General features: G+C 45.9%; 2 protein-coding genes and 1 pseudogene across 3 annotated transcripts in view; 2 read left to right on the top strand and 1 right to left on the bottom strand.

Annotated features, from left to right (window-relative positions):
- Sdhc (succinate dehydrogenase complex subunit C) overlaps positions 1-1583 on the top strand; it is a 20199-nt gene extending 18616 nt beyond the window's left edge. For both annotated transcript variants that reach the window (XM_050142965.1, XM_050142966.1), the window contains exon 6: positions 854-1583. In XM_050142965.1, the coding sequence (XP_049998922.1) occupies positions 854-958 (105 nt within the window). In that variant the 3' untranslated portion in view covers positions 959-1583. The remainder of the gene's footprint in view (positions 1-853) is intronic.
- A 1984-nt stretch (positions 1584-3567) lies between these two features.
- Positions 3568-8925, bottom strand: Cfap126 (cilia and flagella associated protein 126). Its single transcript, XM_050142964.1, has 5 exons — positions 7478-8925; positions 5360-5422; positions 5085-5165; positions 4336-4512; positions 3568-3978 (listed from the first exon to the last, which is right to left on the bottom strand). Exons 1-5 carry the CDS (start codon positions 7502-7504, stop codon positions 3769-3771), a joined length of 558 nt encoding a protein of 185 aa, XP_049998921.1. The 5' UTR covers positions 7505-8925; the 3' UTR covers positions 3568-3768.
- An 804-nt stretch (positions 8926-9729) lies between these two features.
- On the top strand, positions 9730-11474 carry LOC126502122 (phosducin-like protein 3; annotated as a pseudogene).
- Positions 11475-21146: the final 9672 nt, after the last annotated feature.

The raw sequence follows: 21146 nt of genomic DNA, 5'->3' as shown, positions 1-21146 counted from the left end.
AAAAAAAAAACAAAAAAAAAGAAAAAAAAAAAAAAAAAAAAAAAAAAAAAAAAAAAAAAAAAGAAAAACCAGAGAGAGAGAGAGAGAGAGAGAGAGAGAGAGAGAGAGAGAGAGAGGGAGGCTGGGCAATGGTGTCACGTGGCTTTAATCCTAGCAGGTACAGGCAGCCAGACCTCTTGTGAGTTCAAAGCCAGCCTGGTTTACAGAGTGAATTCCACATAATGCCCTACACTATGCAGAAATATGTTTGGGCCAGACATGATGAATTCCTATAATTCCAGCACTTAGGAAATTTAGGCAGAAGGATCTTGAATTTTTTATATTGATTTTATTGAGCTCTACATTGACTTGCCTCCCTGCCTCTCCCCCCCTTCAGCTCTCTCCCAAGGTCCCATGTTCCCAATGTACTCAGATCTTGTTGGATCTTGAGTTTTACGCAAGCTGGGCTACAGGGTTTATAGGCTAGTCTGGATTCTACAAGATTCTTATCTCAGAAAACAAAGCTGTGTTTTGAAGGAAACGGGGTCTAGGTGTGTTCTCACGCTGGGTGGGTTTGGATCTGCACAGTCTGCAATCTTTTGTTTACAGGGCCTCTGGCCTTCTGGAGAACACTTGCCTTAGCAGCCCCACATGAGAGGCTTGTTTCAGTCATGGCGAGGTTGGTAGGTACTGTGTTGTGACTTCGGAGAGTGAAGCTGGGGCACAGGGTGTAGTCCTCTGTAGTCCTCTTCTCTGGAGTCCCTCAGAGGGAGCTGTCCACTCAGCAGGTAGAAAATTTCTGAGGAAGGAATTGTAAGAGTGACTGGGGTTCTAATTACTAAAAATAAAACTTTCCTCTCTTTTTTTTCTGCAGATGTGGGACTTAGGAAAAGGCCTGGCGATGCCCCAGGTCCAGCAGTCTGGAGTGGCTGTCTTGGTTCTTAGTATGCTGTCCTCTATAGGACTGGCAGCCATGTGAAGAGCTGAAATTCCCAGCATTGTCCTAATCCATTATCACACCGATTTATATTCCTGTTTATTATCACTCTTATCGCCAGCCACCAAAGTTCCCCTGATTTGTTAGATGCCACGTGCTTCAGATCCCATGGAGCTCAGCAGACGCTTGAAGAACTGTAGTAGTAGGAAAGGCCGTCTTCCCTGGGCCAGGAGCCCTTCCTCCCTCTCCACATTTGACTCTGATTTGTGCTGAGGGTCTGCTTTCAGCTCCTTCTTGCTGAGACAGTAGAAACAATGCCAGTTCTGTGGCTGCCCTGGGTGCCACTGTCTGTAGGCTGCTGGCTTAAAGGACAATTCTGTTCATTGGTCAGCTCGGGGCCTTTAGCACCCACACAGCGGGACTGAGAAGGGAGGTGGAGGGGATTGCTCTGCCCAGCTAGAAGGAGGTACAGAGCGAGCTGGATCTTGGACGCTCGTGCTTCAAGAAAAGATGCACAGCTTTTGATGGATGAGGACGATCCAAAAATTGTATTTTCTGTTCTTTCTGTTTTTCACTTCTAGTGAAACATACCTTTAATGTCATGTTTTCTGACCTAAATTCTTGTCCCATCTTCTTTGGAAACGATTAAAGTACTACTCATTTCTCATGTTGACTCTTTGGATTCTAGTGAGGGTCAGTAGAAAGGATCTGTCTCATTTCTGCCCCTTCCTTTGGGTCTTGGACATTTACACTCTCCAGCCTGACCTTTCCCAGGGGGAAATAGTTTATCCTACAACTGACCACTGGGAAAAAATATGACGTCATCACATACAAGTAGTGAAGAGACTTGGGTACTACAGGGAAGCCTTAGGAAAGAGCAAAGAGGGGTAAACATGTTGAGAGCTTGCTTTTTGGGGGAGGGCTGGGTGATTTGAGTCCACGTTTCTTTGTGTAGCTCTGACTGTCCTTGCTGTAGACCTTGCTCTGTAGACCTTGCTGGCCTTGAAGATCCCTACCTCTGCCTCCTGAGTGCTGAGATTAAAGGTGTGCAGCACCACTGCCTGGCTCTGTTGAGAGGGTCACATCCCATCCTGTGTATAGCTAGTTACATACTTCCTGGTACAGTTCAGCAGATATTTCATTTAAGGATACCTGGTGCCAGTGGAGGTGATAGCTAAGGGTTAATGACCTGCAGAGACAGATTTGGGCAGCGAGGGGGTGGGGAAACTAGTAGAGAATTTTTAAAGCCCAGCAGGGGTGTGAGGTGTCAGAATCCTAGAAAAATATATATAATGGGAGAGCTTGTTGTTTTATCCCTACTGGGACCCTGAATCCTTAGCAGGAGTGCTTTGTCTGTGGCACTAGGGGAGGCCAGTTCCTTGTACATGCCAACAAGCACTGTACCACTGAACTAGTCACTAGCTAGGAGAGCTAGTTTAATAGTTTTTCCAGCTCCAGACTAAGAGATTCATCTCGGGACTAGGAACTTGGCTCCATGGTAGTATGTAAAAGTCTGTGGTTCTCCGGCATCAAGAAAAATACTACTCCAGGAGATCAGTCAAAGCAGTGGATTGAAGACACAGGCATCGAACAGGAAGACGTGAATTCAGCGGTGGGGTGGGGCTTCTCTAGTAGTTTCATGAAATCTTTGAAATAGGGTCTCCCCATGTATCCTTGAGTGGCCTAGAACTCTAACCTAGGCTACCCTCCAGTTGGTGTGGTCTTACTTCTTTACTTCTCCCCGTCCCCTCCCCCCCCCCAGTCTGCATTAGCATCACCCTCCGCTCTAGGCCACTTGTATTCCCCTTTCCAAGTAGTCTTTGGCCTTAAGTGGTGATTACTTCCCCTTTTCTCTAGACAGGCCCTTAGAAGTCTTGTGTAGCTAAGGATTGAACCTAGGGTCCCTTTCATGCTTGCCAAGCATAGCCGTAGCCCCAGCCCCATTGTCTTTTGTTTTTGAGACAGACCGCATCAAGTTACCAGGCGGACCTTGAACCTGCTTCAGCACCCCAAGTAGCTGAAATTACAGAATATGCCACCACATCTGACTATCCTGGGAGATCGTATAGACTCTTGATGACTTCTCAACCATCCAGGGACTGAAGGGACAGTGGAACACCCCAGCTTTTTCCTTTTTCTACTTACGAGCTGGTCTGTCTGAGATAGCTCAGTGGGTATATGCTCCAGCCACCAAGCCCGACGGCCTGAGTTCCATAGTCCCACAAGTTGTTTTCTGACCTCCACAAGCTGGAGGCACACCTACATATATTCATTAAGTGGGTAAACAATCCTAGAAAGGGTCACATGCCCTACCTGTGATTTTGAAGATGTTGGTTTACAAAGTTCGGTGCTCTGAGGGTTTGCCCTCCTGTGATGCAGACCAGTTTCCTGTTGGTCTTTGTTGAAGTGTAAATGACATTCTTTATCAAGACCTGCTTGCACACCTTTAATCCCAGCACTCGGGAGGCAGAGGCAGGCGGATCTGTGAGTGAGGCTAGCCTGCTCCACAGAGTGAGTTCCAGGCCAGCCTGGTCTACACAAAGAAACACTGTCTCGAAAAACCAAAGTAAAAACGTCTTGGTGTTCTTTCCCAGCCTCCTCTCAAATTATGGGTTACAAAAGACAGCCATAGAATGAGGAGAAAACCCAGGTCAGTAAAAGACTTAACAATGTTTATTTGCCCAAATTTGCCTTTCCTCCTGGCCCACCATTTCTCTGTTCCACGTTTCTGAATACAGGGTCTTCCGTATTCCAGTCAGTCCCTAAAATGTCTTCTGAGACTCCTCCCCTGCAGAGTTAGAGCTTTGCGAGTCTGGGTCTCAGCTAGACAAGGACCTACTTGCTTGAGAGTCTTAACATGGGCTTGCAGGTGGGGACTTGGGAGAGTTAATTGGAGTTTGGGGCCCTGGGGTATGGCCTGCAGAGGGGTGTGAGCTTTGAATTCCATCTGAGTTGTCACCATCGACAGTTGGGGAACTGGGAATTATGGTCGGGTTTGCTGCTTGCTGTACAGTCTTTGTGACAGATTTCTTCTGTTTCTTCTGACTGTCAGGGTCATGGGGCTGTCGGGGTTAGAGTGGGAAAGTTGATCATATTTCTGGTTAGGCCAAGATAATCCCCATTCAGCCTCAGAATTCAACTCCCTTTCTTCCTACACCATGGGCAGGTCAAGAATAGTTATATTTAACCTCCCCTTGAGACTGTTTTATACTGGGGTTAAGGCTGGGCAACAAGATGGCTTTGAAAAAAAAAAAAAAAGATGGCTTTGTTTTGTTCCTTAAGACCTTAGTGATTAGAGACTAGACAACACAAGTCAGAACTGGTTAGAGGCCCCTCCCCTTGCTGGATTGGAATAACAGCTTTGAGGTGAGAAGAAGTGGAGACAGTAGGGGTTTGGGTTAGATGGGAAGGCTGGATACCTTGCCTAAGATTTCAGGGCGCAGTCCATTAGAGGCCTTGAGTAGATCAGGATTCTTCTGGATCCATTTGGTGAGGGAGGCAGCAGCAGCAGTTGTGCGGGAGGTCAAGGTCACCCGAGCAGGTGGCACCTTCAGGGGCATTTGCCAGGTGCCCATGAAGGAACCCCAAGGACTTGCCTAAAAGGAAAAGGGAGTGCGCAACAGGTCCTCATGGCTGCTGTGTCTGCTTGGCAGGGCTTGCTGGCCTCACGTTCCTTCTGTCCCTTCTGCATCTTAATAACGAAACATCTGAAGGGATCGTCTCCCCACTCTTCCTCTCTTCAGTCAGCTACGATGCTGGTTTTCTGCCCCTTTCCTTACAACACAAATTTTGCATTTGGCTAAGCGTGATAAAGGAGTCCTGTGCTTAAATATTGAAAACACTGTTTATATATTCATCATTTTCAGGACTTCCATGTGCTCAGCACAGCTCTGTCCTGTGGATAAATTGGTTAGCACTCACAGATTGGACTCTGATTTTCCATACGGTGGTTGTAGCCCCATTTTTATGCATCAGCCCTTTTTGTTTTGTTTTGAGACAGCATCTATAAAGTCCTGGCTGTCCTGGCATACACTATGTCGACCAAGCTGATCTCAAACTCACAGAGATCCTCCTGCCTCTGCTTCCTGAGTGCTGGGATTAAAGGTGTGCACCACCTCACCTGGCTAACTCTTACCTTTTTGATAGGAATGGGCGTGGGAAATCTCACCTTGGAACGGGGCACCGAAGGCAAGAGATGACCTCGATCGTTGGCAATAATCTGAGTGTAACCTTCGTGGGTAGAGGCTCTCTGTGGTGGAGGTGGAAAGAGAAGTACTTGAAGTGAAAGAGGGAGGAGAAATCGAAGTGTCTGCGGGCTTGCAGTAGAGGCATGGGAGAGGAGAAGGTGGACCATTAGAAGGCTAAAGAAGTTAGGTGGGTGACAGGAAGAACAGGAGGCCAGTCACCATCAACTGGCCTTGGAGGGCACTGGGCTCGGAGTACCTCTTTTGTTGGCTTGGCAGGAGACCAGTTCTGCAAGTACTTGGGCGAGAAAGCTTTTTCATACTGTGGAGAGAAAGAGGAGACTCAAAGGCTTCACGCTCAGGAAATCGTGATCCAGTTCTCGGTACCTGAACGCCAAAGGCTTCAACAACTATGTGAACTCTAACTCACTGTCACAAGGGGTATATAGGGAGGGAGGAGACTAAGTGATGGGTTAAAAAGAAGGCAGAAGTGGGCACTGATCTGGGAAGAAAAGGACCCAGCTGGAGGGGGAGATGAGGGAGGGACTTGGAACAACAGTGTACTCCATACACAGTCGACACGTGCGTGAAGGTGCCCCAACAGTGCCCCGAAAACACGACAGAAAGAAGAGAGCACGTACAAAAAGAGAAGACATTAAAGACAGAAGAAATTGTTTCTGTTTCGTCAGCTGTGACTTGAACCCAGGATCTGGTGCCTACTAATCAAGTGCAAGATTACAATCTGTGCTCAAGATGTGTGCTGCCCAGCACATAGCAACCGGCTGCATGTTAAACATGTGAAAAGCAACAAGTAAACTGGGTACTTTAAGCTAAGTATGAAACACTGGAAGGCTGGGGTGTAGCTCAGTGGTAGGGTACTTGTCTTGCACAGACAGAGCCCAGGGTTTGATCCTCTGCACTAGTCGGGAAAAATGGATTTTAACGAGCTAGTAGTATAAGAGAGGTGTGTGTGTGTGAAGGGGGTGTAGAATTTTTTAAATAATTTAAAAAATATCAATATTAAAATATTTTGGTTTTATTGGGTTCCACTTGAGCATTATTAAATTTAATTTTTAATTTTCACATAGCTGCTAAAGCCTTTAAAATTATGTTTGTGATTTACTTTGTCAGGCAATGCTGGACTAGACCAAGGGTAAATAACCAAATCCCTATTGCTTCCTGCTTTTGAATGACCATAGAGCAGTGAATGTCATACCTATTATATCTGTCTGTCTGTCCTTTTGTCTGTCCGTCTGTCCGTCCGTCCATCCATCATTTAAGGTCTCTAGGGGTCCAGCTTTCTGCCTCTGTCTCCCTGGCAAAAAATGTTTTTTTACAGCCTGGAGGTGGTGGCTCTCGCCTTTAATCCCAGCATTTGGGAGGCAGAGGCCAACAGATCTCTATGGGTTCAAAGCCAGCCTAGTCTACAAAGTGACAGGGCAGCCAGGGCTGTTACACAGAGAAACCCTGTCTTGAAAAAATAACAACAGCGACAAAATAATGGATCTTACAAACATTTGTGTTGCCTTAACAAAAGGTAGTTGGCCATAATGATACACCTATAATCTCATTACTTCCCAGAGTGAAGTAGGAAGATTTAGAGTTTGTGGGCTAGTCTAGGTGGGCTACAGAGGAGCAATACCTTACCTCCCCCCACACACACATAAAAGAAGAAGAAGAAAATCCACTAAAATTTGAATTCCAACTGAACAAAATGTTATTTCCAAAAGAATTCCAAAATGTGTAGACAGGGTCTTCCGACAGGGTCCCACTACCACACTCTGGCTGGCCTGGAACTTGCTGTGTCGGCCAGGCTAGCCTCAAACTTTGAGTGATTGCTTTGCCACTTTGTCCTAAATACTGGGATTCCAGGTACATACCACCGTGGCGGGATTTGTGTGTGTGTGTGTGTGTGTGTGTGTGTGTGTGTGTGTTCGAGGGGGGTTTCATGGAGCTCAGGCTAGCCTTGGGTTCGGTTTGTAGCCAAGGATACCCTGAACACCTGACCATCCTGCTTTGCCTCCAAAGCCCTAGGATCACCGGGAGCACATCTACACTCGCTTTAGTTACTACATCTTGAATTTTTCCAAAACAAATTAGGGAGAACTGTCATGTAAATAGCTGTGACTTTGTTATTTGACTTACAAAGCCTAAAGCGTTTACTCTGGCCTGTAAAAATAGAATCCCTGCCTTCTGGTTTACACTCTACAAGCTTAACTCAGGCCCTTTTGGCTGGTTCCTGGACCCTCCCAACTGTGAGGTGAAACCCTCAGTCCCCTCAGCGTCTGTTTGGGGAGCAGAATGTGCTGGAGGGGTAGGCCCAAAGGTAGAATCTGGAAGGTAAAATCAAATGTCAGGGGGTAGAAGGAGAACTTACCTGGTTGGCACTGTAGTTAGTGGCCATGATCCTGTCCTGTTTACACTTGTTGCCTGGCAACTGCAGAAGGGCAGCCTTCTGGGAGTATCTCCCAATCAGCAGGGGTTGGCTATCTTCTGGGGCTCACACTGCCCCCTTCCTTTTTCTCTGAAACCTAGGTTTCTTTTCCTTTTAGAGTGTGGAGGACCAAATAAACATGAAAAAAAAAAAAGTGGGCAGAGAAGCAGCTGCCTCTTTCCCCAATATGTTAGCCCTGCTTCAGAGTTTCCAGGTTGTCTCTGAATGACATCTTCAACTATTTAAACAAACTGGGACACTAAGAGCTGAGTCTGTGCGACAGTGTGGTATAATGAACTAATCGTAGAATTAGGAACAGGATGGGTCCTTATTTAACATGGTATTATATGGCTTAAGCCCCTGGCGTCCCTTCGATAAACAGCTATCATTACATACTGTGGAGATGGCCTATTTCGTACAGTGCAGGATAAAATGAATGAACTGTCCAGACGTTGTAAATGCACAGTGGGAACTGAACACAGCCAAGACACTGTTTACAGAATAACAAATAGGAAGCCACCAACTTGTTTGCTCCCAGAAGGAAATGTACGCCTCGTCTTGGTCCTTAAACGACTCCTGTCTCCTCCATCAGTCCGCAGTCACAGAACCTAAGAACATAGGTTCATGGTGTCCCTTAGGATATGGCAAATCGGGACCTAGGGCGGGAAACTGAGCGGGGGTGATGACAGTGTAAGATTAAAGTACCAGGTTTGGGAGGATCAAGTGATGGTGCCCAAACCTGCTAGATGTAAAACTGAGAAACCCTCTGAGACTCACCCAAATTTCTGTTAAACCAATCGACTCATCTACTGGGGTCTTAGAACTAAAGAGCGCTTGTCAGTTATATAGTCTCAAGTTTTTTAAAAAAGAAGAAAAGAAACAAGTCCAAAGAAATAGGTACTTCAGAGCCAGATATGGCAGGACATGCCTGTGATCCCAGTATTCAGGAAGCAGAGGCAGGTGGATCTCAAGTTCAAGATCAGCCTGAGCTATGTAGCCTACTATATGGGAGAGGCCGGGTGGTGGTGGCACACACCTTTAATCCCAGGACTCTGGATTCGAGGCTAGTCTGGTCTACAAGAGCTAGTTCCAGGACACGCTCCAAAGCTACAGAGAAACCCTGTCTAGAAAAACCAATATAAATATATGAAGTACTCACAAGGCCCACACCTCTCGGGGCTATATAGGCAGTTAACAGTTGCTGGGGGAGGGGCTCTCAAGGCTCCACCCTTTACATGGAGTCATTGGCAGTTAATGGTTAATGGAGAAGGGCAAGACCTTTTTCTTTAGTGTTGTAGCCAGCCACTGGTGGGTTACCTCCCACTCATGCGAGCAACCCTGAGCTCAGTAGGACGTACACACTCACACGCACACCAGGGCATGGTGGTGCCTTTAATCCCAGCACTTAGGAGGCAGAGGCAGAAGTGTCTCTGTGAATTTGAAGTTAGCCAAGTCTACATAGTGCGTTCCAGGCCAGCCAGGGCCACATAATGAGACCTTATCTCAACAAACAAACAACAAACATCCCTATAACGTGGCAGGGGGACTTGCTGGAGGGCAGAGGGAGGTTTATTGGGAGGGATAAATGTTATTCCGTGGAAACTACAGCTCCCAGACTTCCCCTGGATCACCTGCGTGCGTGCTGGTCACGCCCAGGTGAAGACCATTACTCCCAGATAACCTTGCGCCCCCAGTTAAAAGCGAGCGCTCCACGAGGTTTCGGCCTCTTGCTCCCTTGGTCCTTTTCCCTTTATCCTTGTGTGTCTGCACGTCCCGCCCTTATCGTGTTCCCCTCTCCCCATTAAACGCACCCACGTGGGAGCAGCATGTCCGTCTCTTCCTTTGCGTTCGTCTATCCTGTGTTTGTCCACACACCCACGCCGCCCCGCCGCCGTTTTAAAGGAATAATAATAAGAGGATAAGATCAGAATATGGACCTGTATGAAAATGTCACACTGAAACCATTACATAAATTAATAAATCTGGTTTAAAAAAAGGAACTGTGGAGGGAGCAAGGGAGCTGGAGGATGGCTCAGTGATTAATGTTTGCTGCCCTTGCAGTGGACCCGAGTTCAGGTTCCCAGCACCCATGGCTCATAACTCATAAGCTACATGGAATCTGACCCCCTCTTCAGACACAGCCACCCCAACCCATACATATGATTAAAAATAAAATCTTTTTTTTTTTTTTTTTTTTTTTTTTTAAGAAAGCAAGCTGCTTGTGGTACCTGACACCTATAATCCCAGCACTTGAAATGCTGAAGCAGGAGGATTGCTACAAGTTTGGGGCCAGCTTGGCTTACTTGAGACTCTGCCTCCAAAATTCAGGGGGAGATAATTGCTAGTTCTTTCTTCCCCTCAAATCTTTATCCCATCCAACACACCCCGCATACGGACATTTGTGACCCGTCTAGATAATGGGGTAAAAACAGCCCTTGTTGGGCTCTCACGGTTAGCTGCTGGGTAGTGTGACATAGGAAAGCACCCATGTGCTTTGTCCCTGGGATTCTTATGGCGCTCTAGAGTGATGGAAGAGAAAGAAGTTAGTTTAGGACGAAGGACTGTCTCTGCTCTAGGACATCCATTTTGACAGCTCTGCACCCATGGTTCCTCTGGGAGCTTCTGTCTTTGTTACCTGCTATGAAGACGGTTTTCCTTGGTGCTGTGGACAGGGTGTAAACTTGGAGCTAAGTGAGGACAGCCCCTAGTGTTCATCCTGGAGCCAAACTATCTGGGTGAAATTCTAGATGTGCTTGGAATCTGAGGCCTTCCTTAGGGAGGAAGTTCATCTGCCCAGGCCTCCGTGAGCTTGGATGGAAAGTGAAGGCAGTCCTACTTCTTAGTTTAACTGTGCAGATCATGCTGTGGTAGACATTTGATACAAGGAGGCTTCAATAATTTTAACATTGTTGTTGGCTTAAGAATACCCAGAGGGATCTGAGTGAGTGGAGGCAAAATGCAGGACCCCAGTGCAGACACCGAGTGGAATGACATCCTATGCAAAAAGGGCATCCTGCCCCCGAAGGAGAGCCTGGCGGAACTGGAGAAGGAGGCAGCAGAAAAAGAGGAGCAGGCACTCCTCCAGCAGTCAGTGGTGAAAACGAATGAAGATAGGACTTTGGAGGAGCTGGAGGAGAACGAAGATGAATTCAATGAGGAGGACGACCGAGCTATCAGCTGTACCGGCAGCAAAGGCTGGCCGAGTGGAAAGCAACTCAGCTGAAGAACAAATTTGGAGAAGTTTTAGAGATCTCAGGGAAGGATTATGTTCAAGAAGTTACCAGAGCCGGCGATGGCTTGTGGGTGATCTTGCACCTGTGCAAGCAAGGGATTCCCCTCTGTTCCCTGATAAACCAGCACTTGAGCGGACTCGCCAGGAAGTTTCCCCGATGTAAAGTTCGTCAAAGCCATTTCAACGACCTGCATACCCAATTACCCCGACAGGAACCTGCCCACGCTCTTCCTTTATCTGGGCGGCGACATCAAGGCACAGTTCATTGGTCCTCTGGTGTTCGGAGGCTTGAACCTGACGAGCTGGAGTGGAAATTGTCTGAGTCGGGAGCAATCAAGACAGACCTGGAGGAGTACCCCAAGAAGCCCATCAAAGACGTGCTGCTGTCCTCAGTGCGAGGCCCTGTCCCCATGAGAAGGGACAGCGATTCTGAGGGCGACTGAGATGGCCACTGTGACCTTTTGAACTTTCTCGATATGACATATTGTTTGAATTTTTACTGAGGAGGAAAAAGCAAAGTTTTCATATTTTAGTTTATCCTTTTTATAATATTTAAATTTTGTACATTTCAGAAATAATCATCACTGAAAATTTTATTAAATTCCTTGAAACTCTGAATTATTAATGTTTTGTTAAGAAAAATTTAAATAAGCTTTATGCCAAATATCTGTTCTCCTACATGTATTTCAGCAAACGGTTCAGTGTTTTTTTGACATGCAGCTGTGTAGGAAGGAATATGGAATTTTTTTTTAAAAAATAATGTGAATAAAATAAATAAAAAAAAGAATACCCAGAGGGATGGACTGGGTCCGGTGCACACCTTTCATCCCAGCACAGGAGGCAGAGGCAGGTGGATCTCTTCATAACTGTGTGTGGACCACACTCATGATGCATGCATCAACTTTGCATACTCAACACTGAGGCTTCTCCCATGATCTCACAGAGACAATGCCACTGTTCACGAGTCACTTTGCATGTGAGCGTGCTCGGTAGTGTACACTAGGAAACAAGGTTGTAGAATCAAAGAGTCAGCTTTGGAAAACTGCTTTTCACAGACCTATGAACGTCCTCTGGCAGGTCTGTGGATGGAACCTGGGCTTGCTGGAGTGATTAGCGCTCCAAATAACACAGCACTACCACTGTGGTTTATCTAATTCGCAGTAGCCCAAAGTAGGAGACTTGGACTTCCCACAGAAAACAGGATCTCTAGTCTAAGCTGGCTCAGTTTCCTGTGTAGCTATAGGCTGGAGATGACCTTCAACTTCTAATCCCCCTGCCTCTACCTTCCAAGCACTGGAGCTGTACAAGCACGTGCACACTCAGCTTGAAACATGAACTTTGCCAGGCAGTAGTGGTGCATGCCTTTAATCTAGCATTTGGGAGGCAGAGGCAGGTGGATCTCTGTAAATTCGAGGCCAGCCTAGTCTACAGAGTGAGTTCCAGGACAGCCAGAGATGTTACACAGAGAAACCCTGTCTTAAAAAAAAAAGTTTATTTTCAAAATATGGAATGCTTCTTGTTTTGTATGGCAGTCTTGCACAGGGGCCATGCTGATTCTTCTCTATTGTTCTGTGCTATGGCTCACCCCTGTGACAGGCGCATACAGCTTGAACTTTTAATGTATTTCCTCCCCTTGGCAAAAATATGAACCCAAAAAATTATGAGTAAGCAGTTATTGTTAAAGACTTAGGCATCTGTTTCCCCTACTACACGGTTTGGACCACTTGAACCATTCTCTCTAGTATGTTGTCAACCCTCCAAGATTTCTCCCAAGTAGCTCCAAGGAGCCCTGCATCCTACCTCCCTGGTTCAGATGGTAAAAAGGTGCTGGAGGGGAGACTTGGGTTTTGTAGATTTCCCCATAAAAACGGAAATAGTTTTGTACACAATAAGGTCAGAAATGATGCATGGCTACAAATGTAAAAGCTTCAGTCACAAAACACCTCCAAGTTTTTCTAAGACTACGGCGCCCCCTACTGGACATTGTTATAATCTCTCTCTAATCTCCCCCCCCCCTCTCTCTCTCTCTCTCTCTCTCTCTCTCTCTCTCTCTCTCTCTCTCCTCTCTTGTGTTTGTGTGTGTGTGTGTATACAATAACAAAAACAAAACTGGTAGTTTTTTTTTAGCCGAACTACTCAAGAAAATAGAGGAGATGGCACAAACTAAATTAGAATTGATGAAGAGGCAAAAAAGAAAGAGTGTGTATTGCAGACGGTACCACGTAGCTCAGACTAACCTTGAACTTCCTGAGTAGCAGAGCCTGGCCTTAAATTCCAGGTCCTCCTGCCTCCACCTCCTGAGCAAATGGAATTGGGTCACAAGCGTGACACACTCAGTTGGAGGAAGAAAATTTTTTTTAAATCGAAAAAAACTACATTAAATGGATTTTCAAAAATAGAAAATCAGCTGAACAAAACTGGTCCGTGCATCTAGTGTGAAGAGGTGAGTTAACGTCTAAGAATCACAGACCCTGGCTTGAGCTTGGGCCTGCTGAGCTCACCTCCACTCTTGGAAGTGCCTTCCTCGTCCTTATCTTCAGAAACCATTTCTACCGTTTTTTAAAAATTACAGAGACTGCTGGTTGTGGTGGCGCACATCGCTAATACCAGCACTTGGGATTATTTTTATTATTATTTATTGTATTATTGTTTTTATTGATTTTGTGAGTACCAGGGATTGAACCCAGGTTTGGCACATCCTACGCAGCACTCGATCACTGAGATACATCCTCCATCCTTTTTAGCTTCTTTTGGAAATTGCTTTTCCTGGGCCAGTGAGTAAAGGTGCTTACCACCAAGCCAGACAGCCTGGGTTTGATCCTGGGACCCGTGTGGTGGAAAGAGAGAACTGTCTCCTGTAAGGTGTGGCAGGGTCTGATGTGCAGGGCAGGCTGCCCTTGAACTCACTGGATAGCCAAGGGTGACGCTGAAATCCCACCCCTCCGACCGACCTCCACCTTCCAAGCACTAGGTCATCACACCAACTGAACTGCATCTCCAGCCATAAGAATAATTTTTAAGGGTTGAAGAGATTGCTCAACCGTGAAGGGCACTGGCTGCTTTTCCAGAGGACCAGGGTTCAATTCCCAGCACCCACATGGCAGCTCACAACTGTCTGTAACTCCTGTTCCAGGGCATCCGACACCTTCACACAGACATACATGCAGGCAAAACACCATTGTAGATAAAATGCAAATAAATAAATTATAAAAAGAATAACTTTTAAAAATAATTTGTTGGGCCCGGCGGTGGTGGCGCACGCTTTTAATCCCAGCACTCGGGAGGCAGAGGCAGGCGGATCTCTGTGAGTTCGAGGCCAGCCTGGTCTACAAGAGCTAGTTCTGGGACAGGCACCAAAAACTACGGAGAAACCCTATCTCGAAAAATCCAAAAAAAAAAAAAAAAGATAAAATAAAATAAATAATTTGTTGAAACAAACAAAAAAAAGCCAATTCTCTTTTTCTTCTTCTCCTCCTTCTTTGAGAGAGCCCCAAACTCAGAGCAGTCCCTCCTGCCTCAGCTTCCTGAGTTCGGGGGTTACAGGTATGTGTTACAATACCTGGAATCCTTTTCACAACAACAAAAAATATTTCCCCCGAGACAGGGTTTCTTGTGTAGCCCAGGCTGTCCTGGAACTAGTATTGTAGACCAGGCTGGTCTCAAATTCAGAGATCTGCCCACCTCTGCCTCCCGAGTGCTAAGATAAAGGCCCGTACCACCATGTCTAGCTCACAAAAGAATTTTTTTTTTTTTTTTTTTTTTGGAAAGAAGAGTTGGCTATGATCCAAGTTATATATCCCTGAGTTGTGATACATTGTACCATAACACGTTTTGAAGGGTCTGGACACAACCATGCAGACCTTAACCTCCCTGTGCTAGGATTGCAGGCATGCCACCTCGCCCTGCTCACCACAGCCCTTAAATTATGTGAGTACTAGTGTCAGGAACAGGAAGACGTGGTGGGAACACCCTGAGAAACAGAGCAGCAGAGAGTCGAGGGCGAAATTAAATTCCAGAAAGTGGGGCGCACATAAATGCTAAACCAGGCGGTGGTGGCGCATGCCTCTAATCCCAGCACTCAGGTGGTAGGGACAGGCGGATCTCTGAGTTCGCAGCCAGCCTGGTCTATAGAGCAAGTGAGCAAGTTTCAGGACAGGCTCCAAAGCTATAGAGAAACCCTGTCTCAACTCCTCTCCCCTGCCAAAAAAACAAAACAAAACAAAACCCTGAGAGCCAAAATCTAAATTACTCAACTAAGAATGCTCAGAATGAGGAAAGACTCTTAGCTTCAAATAAGTAAAAATTCCTATTATCTTTGCTTAGAAAGATGTGATTAATACATTGGCTGGTGACACTGTTACTCAAAGCCCTGCCCTAGGGAGAAACACTGATGTCTAGGAGAAGATGACTGACTTCCCAGAGCCAAGTAGAGTATCCTGGGGGAGCTTCCATCCCTGGGCTGTCCCAGCTATGGTATCATGAGGGTAGCTTCCATTCCAGAGCCTGTCCCAAGTATAGTGTCATGGGGAGCCTCCACCCCAGGACTATTTCCATAAGCTGCTTCTGTCCAGTATTTCCTCACAGTGCTGAGAAAATTAACTAATATACAAGCCACGTTGTGTCTGGTACTATTCCAGGACTTTGCCAGAAGGGAGCTCATAGCTTTAAAAAAAAATAGATACCAAGCAAGCCTGGTCCTCATAGTTCCAAGACAACCAGGACTATACAAAGAGACCCTGTCTCAAAAAAAAAAAAAAAAAAAAAAAAAAAAAAAAAAACCTGACTAAATAAATAAATACAGGACACTTAAAGAACCCTGAAAGCAGGAGGTAGAAGCAAACTCTGGGGGCAACAACAACAAAAAATTGGGTGGTCGTGGCACACGCCTTTAATTCTAGCACTTGGGAGGCAGAGGCAGGTGGATCTCTGTGCGTTCGAGGCCAGCCTGGGCTACAGAGCGAGTTCCAGGACAGCCAGGACTGTTACACAGAGAAACCCTGTCTTGAAAAACAAAAAGCAAACAAAACAAGACAAAACAACCCTCTGTTAAAAAACCAAAAGGGTGGGAGGGGGCAACAGTAGGGATGGGTTGTCTCTGCCCCCAAATTCAGATCACTGACCCTTGAGCTGGGAAGACTTGGAGGCTCGAGGTTGATGATAGCTCAGGGACTGGAATCGTCTGGAACTGCCCATCCATGTGACTGTAAATTGTGCTGGTTATAATGGACATGACAACGGCATGTTGTCACATATGCAGCTCACCCTTTCCCCCATTTCAGACCCCAGCACGCGTGTCTCACGGGGTCCTTCCAGACTCTTTGTGAATTGGCTGAATTGGCTGCCCCGCCCTCCACTTTGTGACAGGGAAAAGCAAGGTGTTGGCTGCTTCCCAGCTGAGGTTGTAAGCAGGATCACGAACATGTGACTTCTCAGACAATATCTTGTTTTTAAAATTAATTTTATTGAACTATTTTACCATCAGGGCGTTTCACTTCTCATGTCCAGGACGGTGGATTCTAAGTGCATCCCAAGAGAACGAAGGGGAAGATGTGTCACTTTGTCAAACGAAACCGGTGTCATTTCCTTCTTAGTCAGTGTCTCGCAAGGAGATGCGGACTCCATTGCTCAAGTGAGTACACAGAAATAGCCAAGATACAAGGTAACGACTGGAAGTTACTAGTGACTACAATTGAATGTCTGGTCTTTCTTTTTTGAGAAGCCTTGCCCACAATCAGGTTTGTAAGGTGTGTGCTGTCTTTTTCCTAAGGTCCTCTCCATGTTTCAATGTCTGCATTAAACAAGCTGGTGTTTATAGCTGCAGTCAATACCAGCACTCAGGAGGTGGAGGCAGGAGGATAAGCATCAGTACTTGCCACCTCTCCAGCTCCTGAAGAACATTTCAAACAGATTTTAACGTGAAGATGAAAAGAAAGAGAGACAGGAAAGAATAAGACACCTAAGTGTTCGTACTGGCTTCTGCAGGCAGAGTCACAAATAAGTATCTTAACATAAGCTGTTAACATAGACCTGAAGTTGTATCTCAAATGGTTGCTTAGGAAACACGTGAACGGGATTGTTCTAGAGGCGTGATCAGGATTGCTCAGAGTTTCTGGTGAGAGACCTGGAAAACGGTCTCTTCATGGATGGGAAGGGTCAAAATGCCTTAAGTAGATGGGCTAATTGTGTTTGCAGTACTTTCTTTTCTTTTTCTTATTCTTTTCATTTTCTTTTTCTTAAGACAGGTTCTCTCGATAAAGTAGCTCTAGCCATACTGAAACTCCCCACATAGACCAGGTTGGCCTGGAATTCACAGAGATCCTACCTGCTTCTGCCTCTGGGATTAAAGGTGTGAGCCACAGGCTCTGGAGAACAGATTTTAAGTCGGTGGTTCTCTGTCTTCCTAACACTGTGACCCTTAAATACAGTTCCTCCTGGTGTGGTGACCCCCAACTACAAAATCATTTTCGTTGCTACTTCATAATTGTAAATTTGCTACTGCTATGAATTGTAATATAAATATCTGATATGCAGGATATCTGATACGGGACCCCTGGGAAAGAGTCATTTGACCCGCTTATGATTTCAAAGTTGACAGTAGTGAATTAAAGATTCTAAAAGTTCAGGCGTGATTCTGCACGCGTTTAATTCCAGCACTCGGGAGGCAGAAACAGGCAGATCTCTGAGTCTGAGGCCAATCTGGTCTGCAGAGCACAAAGAAACCCTTCCTCAAAAGACAACAAAACAACAACAAAAAACTTAATGCCGGGCGGTGGTGGTGCACGCCTTTAATCCCAGCACTTGGGAGGCAGAGGCAGGTGGATCTCTGTGAGTTCGAGTCCAGCCTGGTCTACAAAGGGAGTTCCAGGACAGGCTCCAAAGCTACAGAGAAACCCTGTCTCGAAAAACAAAAAAAAAAAAAAAAAAAAAAAGTTACTTAATGAGAGATAATATTCCTAAATTAACTGTTGAACTGTTGGGCCAGGCAGGGGGTGGGAGTGGGGTGCACCATTGCAATCACAACACTCAGATGTATTTTTGCGTTCGAGGCCAGCCTGGTCTTCACGTCTACAGAGATGAAACCCTGTCTGGGGCGGGGCAGCGGGGGAGGGGAAATTAGACAGGAGTGACGGGAACTCAGTAGAAACGAAAATACCCTTTTCCCTTGCGAGGTCTTGGGGTTCTTCTGACCACAGCTCCGGCCACAGAGAGGATGGACTTGCCCCTCTTGTCACATCCGGTCCCCCTGTCCAGAAATGAGCTCAGCCCCCTCAATCGCCTCTCCCTCCTTTTCCGTGACTCACGCTGGACTACCCAGAAAGCTCTAAAGGGACCGTGGGACCGGGCAGGGAGGCGGGGAGACCAGGGGATGAGGCGGGGCAGTCAGACCCCCCCCCCCAAGAACCGGAAGTTGGGGATGGGCCAAGTGGTCTGCGAGGCCTCAGGTCCACAGTTTCGTCTCGTGCTTTCTAGAAATGCTTTGCAACCCAGGCCAGCCCCAAACTCGTCTGGGAAGCCACCACACAAGACATCCCTCTGGTTTCGGTTGGCTTCCTTTGTAACTAGTTGTTGCAACCGCTTACTTGCTTTCTTCCTGTTAGAAGGGCATAAGCCAGCCTCAATAAATCTTCCACCTCAAAGTCTGTGCTACATGCTATGTGTATTATGACATTGCCTCTTAATAGAAGAAAATACCATACGGGGTACAAAGCAACGTTTATTTAGCTCACATTTGGAGGTCAAAGGTCCAGTATCAAGCGCAGTCATGTGTTAGTTCTCTGGTGAGGACCACGTGGTGAGAAAGGAGACAGAGAGATCCGGAAGCCGAGGGAATTGATGGGCTAGACTTTTTAGAAGAATAACTACCTCAAGAGCTACATTCATGATGAAAGCAGCTCCAATGATCTAGGCACCTTCTACCAGCTGTGTGTGTGTGTATGTGTGTGTGTGTGTGTGTCTTGGGCACACACATATATGCAGGAACACAGTTGTGATGCATGGGTTAACCTACTTATTGGGCTCTTATTTTTAATTGATTTTTATGTGTACAGGTGTTTTGCCTGTATGCATATGTCTACACAAGCTGAGTGTCTGGTGCTCAGGGAAGCCAGACGAGGGGGTGGGATGAGTTTCACTGCGGGTGCTGGGATCGTCTGGAAGAGCAGCTTCAACCACTGAGCTGTCTCTCTGGTCCCATCAGGGCTGCCACAACGGGCTCTACTGCTTCTAGCTTCTAGCACACAAACATTTGAGGACACATACTTAAACCACACCCAACACATAGTACAACATTAGGCAACATACTCATGACTTAATACATGGATACATGGGGGGTTGTTATTTTGCCTAACATTGTGGGTCAAGTTCAGGGCCAGGTTTTAGGTTAGCGTATGATTTCTGGTCCAGGTTCAATTGCAGCTCAATTCTCATCCATCCTTGCTGGAACTCGGGGTGATGAGCAGACTCAGAATGCCAGCACAATGGTGAGCTCTTTCTTTCTGATCCCCAGGATGTGGTTTTTCACTGTGTTTTGGAATGCTTTGCCCTGACGATAACAGTAGGCCATCACGTACTTTGCATTAAATAAAATTTTTTTACAAAGGGATATACAAAACAAAAACTCAGGTGGCTGATGCAGGCGTATTGCCTCGGGTTCAAGGCCAGTACAGACCACAGTGTGAAACCCTGTGTTCTGTATCATCCTTCAGTTTTGTTTTCTTTTTTGAGACAAGGTTTCTCCATAGTTTTGGAGCCTGTCCTGGAACTTGCTTTGTCGACCGGTCTGGCCTCAAACTCACAGAGATCTGCCTGCCTCTGTTTTCTGAGTGCTAAGATTAAAGGCGTATACCACAACTGCCCAGAACTACGTCTTCAATTTTGGATGAGTGAATTTTTAAGTATATATATGGAGCAAAAGTAAAAATATCCAGGTAGAGAAGCATTCACCTTTAATCCCAACACTAGGGAGGCAGAAGCAAGCAGATTTCTGTGAATTTGAGGCCATCCTGGTGTACATAGAGAATTTCAGGCCAACCAGAGCTACATAGTAAGACCCTATTTTTAATAAAGAAAAGAAAAGAGGGAAACTGTATTAAGAGCATTGTTTGCCTGGTTGCTCTTCTGTGGGGCTGGGCTTGGTTCCCAGCAGCCACACGGCAGCAGCTCTGTACTGCTCATATTGACTGCATCTCTCTCGAGCCATGGGCATTATTCTTTCATAAACATTATTATTATTATTATTATTATTATTATTATTATTATTATTATTATGAGATATAGAGTTTCTCTGTGTAGCCCTGGCTGTCCTGGGACTCACTCTGTGTTGGGTCCATGGGGGTCGCACAAAGATGGGGACAGACCACTGAAGTCTAATAAACCAGAAGCAAACTTTTTTCCAGAAAAACAATTAAAAATTAAAAAAAAAATCTCCACGGGGCACAAAAAGCTTATCATCTAGCTGAGACCACACCAGAGATGGATCTGTAAGGCTGTGTGTGGCAAAGGCCGGTTTTTGACCTCCTCCTTTTATAGCAAGCATTAGGCAATAACGAAAGAGTTTTTACAACCTCAAGGTAAAACTCAGATACAAATTGCCCTTCTTTGCAATGTCCATTAACAGAGTTTTTCAGTTAGACTAGTGTTTGTATTTAATCTATGTTTTCCCCTGGCATCCCTGGATAGTGTTTACCAAGGCTCTGCACCTCCCCTGGCGCCACCAGTTCCACATAGCAGGGAAGGGTATGGGACGACATAAAACCAAAAAGTCAAAAGTCATGTACATCCCATCATTTAAAAGTTAACTCAGCTTGCATTAATTTCTGGTCATGAGTGGCCAGGGGCTTATCTAAAAGCTGACCCTCGGTTTGCAGAGCTGACTCTCAGTTTGTAGAGCTGACCCTCAGTTTGTAGAGGGTGTAAACAGAGCAGCCAGTTGTAAAGCCCAGTACCCCACTGTTAATAGTTAATCCTTATGCTGCTGAGAAAGCTGCTGACAGTTCTCATTCTCCTAGGCTTACAACCTTATATTTCTTTACTTTTATATCCTTATTTCTTGACTCTACATTTCTATATTCTTATATTCTTATTCTTGGACTATTTGTCTGTAGAACTCAGAGATCTGCCTGCCTCTGTTTCTTGAAAGCTGGGATTAAAGGTGTGCGACACCACTGGCCAGCTCCATAAACTTATTTTTTTGTGTATGTATGTACAACTAACTACCTGCAGGACAGAAGGTGTCAAATCCTCAGGAATTGGAGCTCCAGGTGGTTGTGAGCCAGCTGGTGTTGATAGCAGACCCACCTGGGTCCTCGGCAAGAGCTCTTGACAGCTGAATCAGTTATTTCCCTTCTGACCCTTTACATATATATAAATATTATATATTAT

Source organism: Alexandromys fortis, unplaced genomic scaffold, assembly GCF_014885135.2.
Source record: "Alexandromys fortis isolate MF-2015 unplaced genomic scaffold, M_Fortis_MF-2015_v1.1 scaffold_51, whole genome shotgun sequence".
Lineage (NCBI taxonomy): Eukaryota > Metazoa > Chordata > Mammalia > Rodentia > Cricetidae > Alexandromys > Alexandromys fortis.
Note: the sequence above shows the minus strand (reverse complement) of the source record. Positions and strands in the feature narration are given on the sequence as shown.

Excerpts from the sequence above, each read along its gene's own strand:
- Cfap126 (XM_050142964.1), bottom strand. The coding sequence starts at position 7,504 with ATGGCCACTAACTACAGTGCCAACCAG. Across the intron at positions 5,423-7,477 it reads CTAACTACAGTGCCAACCAG|TATGAAAAAGCTTTCTCGCC; the intron begins GTAAGTTCTCCT and ends TTCTCTCCACAG. Across the intron at positions 3,979-4,335 it reads GCCCTGAAATCTTAGGCAAG|CCCCATGACCCTGACAGTCA; the intron begins GTATCCAGCCTT and ends TAACCCCGACAG.